At 39.6% G+C, this 10,696-nt stretch overlaps 1 protein-coding gene across 10 annotated transcripts; it reads left to right on the plus strand.

Moving 5' to 3' along the window:
* The first annotated feature begins 2,421 nt into the window (after positions 1-2,421).
* On the plus strand, positions 2,422-9,983 carry LOC103647275 (Calcineurin-like metallo-phosphoesterase superfamily protein). 10 transcript variants are annotated; one of them, XR_004856365.1, is made up of 17 exons: positions 2,516-2,733; positions 3,676-4,021; positions 4,105-4,330; positions 4,436-4,687; positions 4,773-4,882; positions 5,372-5,467; positions 5,551-5,638; positions 5,790-6,019; positions 6,184-6,368; positions 6,551-6,750; positions 6,941-7,273; positions 7,399-7,500; positions 8,072-8,209; positions 8,301-8,369; positions 8,755-8,903; positions 8,990-9,274; positions 9,362-9,983. XR_004856365.1 is itself a non-coding variant. In XM_008671827.3 (16 exons), exons 2-16 carry the CDS (start codon positions 3,711-3,713, stop codon positions 9,620-9,622), a joined length of 3,126 nt encoding a protein of 1,041 aa, XP_008670049.1. In that variant the 5' UTR covers positions 2,422-2,789; positions 3,676-3,710; the 3' UTR covers positions 9,623-9,983. The 10 variants fall into 10 exon arrangements, 2 of the variants coding, with proteins under 2 accessions (XP_008670049.1, XP_008670050.1); XR_004856363.1 differs by having other exon boundaries at positions 2,521-2,789; XR_004856370.1 differs by having other exon boundaries at positions 2,564-2,733; positions 6,934-7,273; positions 9,362-9,682.
* Positions 9,984-10,696: the final 713 nt, after the last annotated feature.

Consider the following 10,696-nt stretch of genomic DNA (forward strand, 5'->3'; position numbering starts at 1 on the left):
GGTAAATGTGAGGTCTTTCATCGAAACTAAATTGTTGATGTTGGTAGAGAAACTAGTTTGCCCCTTGACCTCCCTCTTCTCTTATTTCGTCGGGTTATAGTTGGCGCTTAGGAGGTTGACTTTCTTGTTCTGCTATAGTCTTGGGTGAATGTTCAATTAGATGTTTTGATTGACAAGACTCAACCATGACTTTATAGTATCCTTCATCTTTCCCTTGATGTCTAGTAGGTGGCTAATCATGCTATCAAAGACATTCTTTCCTAGGTTCATGAAATCTATGGCATGTGGTACTCAACATGAACCTAATGTTCCTCAGCTCATTGCGAAACTCTAGGAACATGATATCGAAATTCTTCCATTGTTGGGTATCGATAAGGTGTTGCAACTTGCTAGTGTCCTCCATGCAATCACTAGATGCATGCTAGGACATTAGCTATACATCCTTAGGGTTCTTGAATACACAACACAATCGATCAACTATGGGCAGATACCACATCAATAGGTCAGGAATTCACCTATGTGTGTAACATTCTTCCTCCTCGTGAGACGAAACCTACTTTGCACTATAATTCTTGTATGCCTTCTCTTCTTTGTACCACTCGAGGTTCCCTCATCATTCGCATCAATGCAACACTCAACATTCCTTTTGTGTTAACTCATGTCGCAGTGTGACAACTCTCCAAGCTCACATACTGGGTGCCCTAATACAATATATAGTGGTTAGGGCAAGCATAGATCTTTGTAGAGCCAACACTATTAGTCGGACCAACTTCTTCTCCAGATAGGTATTGGCAAGCACTTTGTTATCATTTGGAAGGATGAAACCAAAGATATGTATAGCTCATTAAAGCAAGTATTGGAGCATCCAAAATGAGCTTTCAACATCAACATCTCGAGATAAAAATTTAGCACCATCCATTGCTTTGGATAGTCCTTATATAGTGGTTCCTTTGCGAACTACTTTCATCTCTTTCAAGTTCTCTAGCCACCTTGGGATCCCAAACACAAGGTCATCATTGATGAGGCAGTTAATGAATTTCTCTAATCACTACCCATCCTTAGGGCTCCAAGGCTGCCTCACCAAGACCCCCATCATCATCACTCACAATGTCAGCCACATCTTGAACAAAATCATCCATCATGATGGAATAATGTTTGCCAGCAACACCGTGCCCGACTAATGATGATGAGACTCATCCTCCATGGTTCGCATTCACCATCTACGATGATGTTCCTCTAGATTTACCACTCACATCTCCTTCGCCATGAAACTTCCAAAATGTACCCTTAGACGAAACCCCACTACATCAAATGAGGTTTCACAGCATTGCCTTCTAGCATCCAAACACAATTGTTCTGGTAGTGAGACCACAAACATATGATTCCCTAATAATTCACACTTAGAGCATGCTTTTGAACAGTGTAAAAAATTTATCACTTGTTCTATGAAGGGTTGTGATAACCTTGATATCTAGTACATCCATTCTAACCTATCCATGTCAACTAACCTTGTATGCATAAAAAATATTAACAAAACATAACATAATGAGAGGTGCATCACTCGAATGGCTAACTTATTACAAATAATACAAATATAGACAATATATAATTAATACAAACAAAAAAATACCACTAGATAACAATATATAGAGCTTCACTATGTCATATAGAAGCTTAAGTATAATAGTGTTACAAAAAATCATACAAATAAAGAACAAGCTATGTTTTCTCTCTCTTCTACCATAGACATAATTTTACATCACCAAAACTTAAAATAAAGAGCAAAATAAGGCTGTCTTCGGTGAATCGTGTAAAATAGAGGACACTGTAGTGTAGATAACACTATTTGACACTGTTTATAAAGTGAAGTTTGAAATGAGGGATAAAATATGAGATAAAATAGGAGAGGTGCTAGAGATAACCTAAGAGCAACTCCAGTAGTTCTCTAAAAGACTTCCTAAATCAATAATTTAGGTAGTTAACATAAAAACTATTCTCCAACAGTTCTCTAAACGAACTTTCTAAATTTAAGAACTTGTCATCTAACCTCATTTTCTCTCTATATTTGGCAACCATTTAACAACTCGCTAAACAAAAATGTTGACTGCATTATATAGTTTTTGTGACTTATTTTTTATATGGATATATACAACACAAAATTACAACCTATATTTAGAGAACTATTGGAGAACTCACATTTTTTACTCTAAAAAACATTTAGCAACTTCTTAAATCTATGATTTAGAGAGCTAAAATTTACATAACTATTGGAGTTGCTCTAAGAGCCCATACCTCCTGCAGTGTCCTCCTTTAGTAAATCCAAGAGCAAAATTCCACCCCTTAAAACATGGTGATTTTAATGACTAGTTTAGAAACTCAAATATCCTCGTACATTAAATTATCTATCAAACATTAAATTATATGATGAATTGGTAAAAGATGTTAGAAAGAAAAAAGAATGAAAAAAAGATAGTATAGACTTGTTAAAAGCTCATCAATTGAGCACAAACCAAGTCCCACACGTTTCCCTAACCATTTCACTGCTCCACGCTCCAGCGAAGGCACACAACCGCTGCCGTTTCTTCATCTCCCAATCTTCATCTTCCTCGCAGCGTCCCTTGCTCGCGTTCGGCACATAGGCGACGGCGGCGGCGCTCAGGATCGGGCTCTCGGCGACGGCGCTCAGGGTCGGGCTCTTAGCGACGGCGTCAGCGGCTTCCCCTCCCGCCTCCCGTTAGTCGCCTCGCGCCCTCGCCTCCGGTCCTCCGCCCACCCGCTGGTGACCCTGCGTGCGTCCCTCTCTCTCTCTCTCCTCCCGCTTCCGGTGGATCGTCGACGGCGCCTGGCCTGTGGGCAGCGGGAGCCAGCAGCCGCTGCTCCACCAAGGCGGTCGCGCCGCTTTGGGAGCGATTATGCCCCAAAGCCAAGCGTTACCCGTCCTCTAGCGCTTCAGCGCGCTGAAGCGTGCGCTTAGTGCCTTTTTGAAACCCTGATATTTTCTTTCAAAAAAAACTTTCTCTACATATATTTGTTTCCCTGCACCCTCTTGTTTCATTACCAAATTTTCCATATCAGATAATGTAGCATGGGATTAGGATATATACCATGGCAACAGCCAACAGTACATGTACAATGTAGTTCTGATGGTACTCCATTCATTCCAAATTATGAGACGTTTTGACTATCCTAGATATATAAATTTTGCTATGCACTTAGATATACACCACATAGTTAAAGCAATGTATCTAGAAAAACTAAAATATCTTCTAATTTTGAATGGAGGCAGTAATGTTGAAATGCTTAGCTAGTGCGATGAATTATAAGATAGCATACATGTGTGTTCATGTAACAAAGTGATATCGGTCGAATTTCCAAAAGTCATCTCCATGCACTTGAATTCAATATGTTAACCTAATGGCTTGTTATTTTTATTTTATGGTACGAGTAAGGAAGTCAGCACACTAAAATTCAGTTTTTCTCATCTTAATTTGAAGTTTGTGTTTTCTTTTACTTCTGAGTTTAAATCTTGCTTTTCTGCATGCTTGTTTTCATGCCTTTGTGAATTTATAGATGTTATCCTATTTTGTCAGACGAAGGTATAATTATTTACTTATGCAGATCGGAGCACAAATTTGAGATGTTCCTGAAGTGATAAATTACACTAAATGGTTGCAGGAGCATGAATCACTGACTTGTGAACCATTACCTTTATGGGAAAAGAAAAACTCCATAAGCAGCCCTCTGGCCGTCTGATTGAATCTCTCAAAATGGAGAGGATGAGGAACATCCTGACTCATAGATATCCATATCCGCATGAACACTCAAGACATTTTATCATTGCTGTGTTTGCTTGTTGGCTTTTCTTCATTTCCTCGGATAATTTGCAAAACCTTATAATGAAGTTGGACAAGAATTTTAAATGGTGGTCCATGTATGCTTGTTTGATTGGCTTCTTCTATTTCTTCTCATCGCCTTTTATCAGGAAGACCATCAAACCAAACTATTCGAACTTCAATCGATGGTAATCATTAACCACCTTTTATGTGAACTAATACTCAAGTTATAACAAAATATTTGATTCTCTGAAGCTGTTTCCAAATGCAGGTATATTGCATGGATATTCTTGGCAGCACTATACCATCTGCCCAGTTTTCAGTCAATGGGCTTGGATTTGCGGATGAATCTTTCCCTCTTCCTCACCATTTATATTTCTTCTCTAATTTTCTTGATGGTCTTCCATATCATATTTCTTGGCCTTTGGTATTTGGGTTTTGTTTCTCGTATGGCAGAGAAAAAACCAGAGATGCTTACTATAATACAAAACTGTGCAGTAAGTTCCATGGTGACATTGGTTCACATGTCTTCCATTTCAATCGATATTTTTTGTTGCCTGTGTGTGTGTGTTACTTATTTTCTATGTCTTGTCTTATTTCAGGTTATAAGCATAGCTTGCTGTGTGTTTTACAGCCACTGTGGTAACAGGACTGTTTCAAGAGACAAATCTATTGATCGTAGAACTGCTAGCTGGATTGTATTCTCACTTTGGACAAAGCATGATGACAACACACTGATTTCAAGGCTATTGCGTATGCATAAATTTAAAGAACAGATTTGCTCCTCCTGGTTTGCTCCAGTTGGTTCTGCTAGTGATTACCCTCTTCTCTCTAAATGGGCCATTTATGGAGAAGTTAGTATACTGCACCTTTTGTTTGTATTTAGATGATTATCTTTGCTTTTCCTTGTAAGTTTATTCTTACATTTGTCTGGTTCAGTTGTCTTCAAATGGATCAGGTTCCTCCAATGAAATTTCACCAGTCTACTCTTTGTGGGCTACATTCATGGGTCTTTACATTGCCAATTATGTCATAGAGCGTTCAACGGGGTATGGCAACTTTCCGAGCACTTCAGCCCTCCCCATTTCTACAGAATTTTCCGTTTGATGAATTTGTACTGAAGGAACTTGGGAAATGCTGATAGTATTAATTCAGCTTATCACCCATTAGTTACATGATGAATATTTTGGAATGGCATCTCTGTTCGTGGTGTAATAACATCATTTATAGGAGTAACATATTCTCATGTTATTATTTGATAAATTATGGTATTCTGATGCATGTGTGCATACTGACATAATTGAGGGGCCAATTGAATGTGCGAAAACATATTTACAGTGATTCTCATCTTATTGGCTCATAAATTCGGGCTCTTGGCACGTGCTGCTTATCACCTTAGTTGATATGAGCAACTAACTGCAAAATTACTCTACGGTGTAACTATATAATCGTAGGTGAATAATGGAAATTGAAATCAGTCTTTGATTAGTTTATTTTTAGACTAATTCCACATTTGTTCTCTCGGATTTGGTGTACAGATGGGTTTTAACTCATCCTTTGACAATTTCGGAGTATGAGAAATTGAAGAAACAGTTGAAACCAGATTTTGAGGACATGGTTCCCTGGTACTCTGGGTATGATATTAGTCAATACACTAGTTCTTATACTGCAAGTAATATGGCAAAAGTTACTTACAGGCTGGTAATTTGTTTTGCAGGACATCAACTGATTTATTTAAAACTGTCTTTGACCTCATGATATCTGTGACTCTGTTTGTTGGTCGATTTGACATGCGTATGATGCAGGTACATCACTTTTTCCCTCCGCCATAGTGCCTTTATTGCATGGTTTCTGCTTGATTCCTTATGCATTTCTTTCCGTTATAGGCACATAACAGTACTGATTTATGTATTGCACTACAAAGTTATTAACAGTTTTTTTACTAACCTTGACCAGGCTGCTATGAATAAAACTCCTGATGAAGCTAACAGCCATGACCTTTTGTATGATCATCTTGATGGAAAAGATGAGCTTTGGTTTGACTTCATTGCAGATACTGGTGATGGTGGCAACTCTACATATGCTGTAGCACGATTACTTGCTCAACCCTTGTTAGTTATAAACTCTGATGACTCGAGGCTAACATTTCCTCGTGGGCAACTGCTTCTCGTTGGTGGTGACCTTGCGTATGTTTCCTGTTGACGCTGACTACTAAATAACCAATAAAAAATCATCTAGTTCTTGGCAACTCGTCATCCCAGCTACAGAAGATACCATGTATTGCTATTGCCCGTTTCATCGTTAATTTGTTTGCCTATATAATGGGAGTTTTCCTTGCTTATATTCACAGGTATCCCAATCCATCCTCATTTTCGTATGAACGACGTTTTTTCTGTCCTTTTGAGTACGCTCTCCAGCCTCCTGCTTGGTATAAGCCTGAACATATAGCACTGGAGAAGCCTGAACTTCCCCTTGGGGTTTCTGAGCTTAGGCGGTACAGAGGACCACAGTGTTTCATGATACCCGGAAACCATGGTAATGATTGCTCATATATGGAGTATGCCATATAATCTTTTGCTGCGATGCTTGTTCATTTTTCTTGTCATTTGCCAGCTTCTGAATATGTTATGACTTGTTACCATGAAAGTGCCATGAGTGTTTTTAAGAACACATCATTCTTGATTGACGTCTCAAACAATCTATATGACCATGAACAGATTGGTTCGATGGATTAAACACATTCATAAGGTATATCTGTCATAAGAGTTGGGTGGGTGGGTGGTTCCTACCTCAGAAGAAGAGTTATTTTGCATTGAAGCTTCCCAATGGATGGTGGGTTTTTGGTCTTGACCAAGCTCTTCATGGTGACATTGATGTTTACCAGTTCAAGTTTTTTGCTGAGTTGTGTCAACAGAAGGTAATTTCATTTTCTGGTCTTCGTGGTATCAGCAGTTGTGTCAAGTTCATTTTAAATTTGGTGGTTTAATAGTAGCACATTACTCTATAAGCTTGATCAGTACTGAAGACCTTGTTATCATAAGCAGAAAACATTGAAGTCTATAGGATGTGTTTTTCAGTGACTTCATATTTACCACCAAAGTATGCAGGTCGGAGAAAGTGATTCCGTAATTATTATAACTCATGAACCAAACTGGCTCCTTGATTGGTATTGGGGTGATAGCACTGGCACAAATGTTGCATATTTGATACGGGAGTACCTTAGGGGAAGATGCAAACTGCGGATGGCTGGGGACCTGCACCATTATATGCGACATTCTTGCATTGAGTCAAAAGAACCAGTTCATGTACAACACTTACTCGTAAATGGCTGTGGTGGGGCCTTTTTGCATCCAACACATGTCTTCGAAAACTTCAGGGTATTTTATGGGAACAAGTATGAAACAAAATCTACATATCCTTCTTACCACGATTCTAGCAAGGTAAGGTTGATCCGTACATTTTTATGTTATTCTAGTTCATTGCATGGCTGCATAGCCTGCGTTTGATGGTCATGATGTTTGGTTTGTATTATCATGTGACTTCTCTTCTTTCATTCATTTTCTAGATTGCACTTGGTAATATTTTGAAGTTCCGAAGGAAAAATTGGCAATTTGATGTAATTGGTGGTTTTGTGTACTTTGTCTTGGTTTTCTCAATGTTTCCACAGGTGAGAGAAACTAGATGAGTTTACCTTTTTTATGAACTGTATGTTAGAAAGCTGCCCTTATGTTAAAGTATAACCTTTAAAATTATTTGTTTTTACATTAAAAAATGGTAAATAAAAATGCATGAAAAATAGTGTCATAATAAAATGGTCCCATCTTGGTGATACAAGTTTGTCGTCTCGCAAATGTTTTCCAGCATACTTGGGGTTCTAGAACAGGTCTTGCTAATCCTGTAATCAGTGATATATGTTCATAGGACCAGATCCCCGCCTATCTCCGAGGTTGTCTTAGACACATTTTTAATAGGGTTTGCAATTGTGATCCTTTTTTTAAAAAAAATGGTACAAGAGGACTACACATCAATTTTCTGCCCTCCCACAAATTTCTGTGAACCAACAAATGGGGTTATGTTCTGGACGAGATAGCGAATTTGCAAATATAATATAATATAGTATTATAATATAATGAAGGGAAAGCATGCTATACTGTGCATATTGACATATTGCACTAGCACTAATAAATTAATCAGTTAGTCCTATCTGTAGCCTGATGCAAATATGTTCTGTTATCCAGTGTGACTCATTTCACATCTTACATGAAGACTCCTGGGCTGGTCGTATCAATGGTTTCTTCACTGCAATGTGGAATGCTGTTTTTGAGATTCTAGAGAGATCTTATGTGTCCCTAGGTGGTGTTGTTACTCTATTGATGGTATCGTTTTTCTTTGTACCCACGAAACTGTCCCGTAGGAGACGTGTTTTGCTTGGTTTTCTTCATGCCGCTGCTCATCTTACTTCGGCAGTGCTACTGATGCTACTTATGGAATTAGCTATTGAAATCTGCATTCGGAACCATCTATTAGCAACATCAGGTTCGTCTTTCTCTCCTCACCTTTCCTCTCGCATTTCTTTTTGTGTGCATTGTTGCCTTATAACATATATCATTCTAGGTCGTTTGCTTTGAACCCTTAAGTATAAGATTATAGTGTCGCAACTCACAAGTGCACAACTTGTTTTCTTTCTGGTCAGATCCTTTAACACTACAGCTTTGATTCTTACACGGCTAAACATTTTTTTTAAAAGCTCAATCATAATTTGCAGAAGAGCAATATGATTCATGAGTATCATGACCCATCCTATATTCTCTGGATAGTGTAATACTTGCAACAGCTGTATGTTCTTTGAGGTGGTCTCAGGTGTTATTATGTTCCTATCATCCACAATGTAAAATGTAATTGTTGTTTTACTTGTTGTCAGGTTACCATACCCTTTATGAATGGTACCGAAAAGTGGAAAGCGAACATTTTCCTGATCCCACAGGACTTCGCGCTCGTCTCGAGCATTGGACCTTTGGACTTTACCCTGCATGTATTAAGTACCTCATGTCTGCATTCGACATCCCAGAGGTTCTTCCATTTTTTAAGCTGTAATGAGATCATTTCTGATTGTTGTTGTTGTTTGCCGCTTACGCCGTATATATTCTCTCTTTCAGGTTATGGCAGTAACTAGAAGTACAATCTGCAAAAAAGGAATAGAGTCCCTTCCCAGGGGAGGTGCCATCATCTATTATGTCTGTGTTTTCCTGTACTTCTGGGTCTTGTCAACACCTGTCGTATCGCTGGTGTTTGGGAGCTACTTATATTTATGCATAAACTGGTTCCATATCCATTTCGATGAGGCCTTCTCCTCGCTGCGCATAGCAAACTATAAGGCATTCACACGGCTCCACATCAAGAAAAACGGAGACCTTGAGGTCTTCACCCTGGCTGTGGACAAGGTAAGAAGCTCGCTGACTACAATACTTTTAACAAAAAATAACTACGCTGTCGTATTGTAAGATGATTCTGTTTTGTAAATGAACCAGGTGCCAAAGGATTGGATGCTGGATCCAGACTGGGACATGGAACCCAAGCAGCCATTCCAGATGAGCTACACCAGGAAATTCCCAAGCAAATGGAGGGCTGCGTCGGGCCTTGACCCAATCAATGCTGTGCGCATTGTTGACCGGTTTGTCATCCCGCGAACGCCCTCAAGTCCTACAACACCAGGAGGCTCTGTTTCAAGTCCTACAACACCAGGAGGCTCCGTTTCAAGTCCTACAACACCAGGAGGCTTTATGAGATGATGTTCATGCTGCTGTGAAATATAATGTAATGTACACAAGGATATCTTCGACTTCTCGGGAGAAATTGTACAGTACACAAGGTCCTCTAACATACCACGGGAGAAATAGTTGGGAAAAAAAATAGAGGGCAAATCTCCACAAGATCCAAATGTTGTACATCTGGTGTTATATCAGTTGTCCTGATCAGGTGTAATGATAAGTTTTTCAAACTTAGGGTGTGATTGGTAGGCTGAATCCGGCCCTGCCTGGTTGCATGGATGCAGCCTGAACATGTTTGGTTGGTTGGCTCTGTGTTGGGCCAAGTACTGGAGATACATTTCCTGGCCTTGGGCCTGGGAATTTGTCTCCACCATTGCCACTCTGCTGTCCGGTTTCACTCGCTCATCTCGCTTGAGGTATGCAATCTTTAGCTCATCCATAGCACATAACAAATCCATACCTCACGCTTGCGCTCGTGTTTTGTCGAAAAACGCAGAAGTGTCTGCCATTATATTAAGAAGAGAAGGACTAAGGACTTGCTTACAAAGGTCGAAAACTCAGAAATAAAAAAGGTCCATCTAGTAGACTACACTACACTGAACCCTAAGCATCAGGGAGGAGGCCAAGCAGGAGAGGCTTTTTACTCTAGCCATTTCCCATGTCAATCTCTCTCCCTAGCTAAACTAAGAGTTAGAGAAACATTGGAGGTCTAACCCTTAAAGATATATTTGTTTCGATGATTCCAGATGATCTAAGCCCTAAGGCAATTAGAGAATTTAGCCCCTTCTTGATAGGTCCATTGACAGACCCTGAAGCTTGTTCCCACCATAACATGAAGGAAGGCAAACCTGGTTGTGGGGCGAGAAATTGCAGACCCAATTGTTTCAGCAGCTTGAACCAGAACTCCCTTGAGAAAACACAAGATACTAAAAGATGGTCCAAGGTTTCAGCTTCTTGGTCGCATAAAAGGTATTTGGATGGGTGGTCAAGACCTCTTTTAGCAAGCCTGTCAGCAGTTCATCACCTCTTGTGAGTTGCAAGACAGAGGAAAAATTTGCACTTTTGTGGGGCCCAGTTTTTTCACACCCTACGGTA

The sequence above is a fragment of the Zea mays genome, chromosome 2, assembly GCF_902167145.1.
Source record: "Zea mays cultivar B73 chromosome 2, Zm-B73-REFERENCE-NAM-5.0, whole genome shotgun sequence".
Taxonomy (NCBI): Eukaryota; Viridiplantae; Streptophyta; class Magnoliopsida; order Poales; family Poaceae; genus Zea; species Zea mays.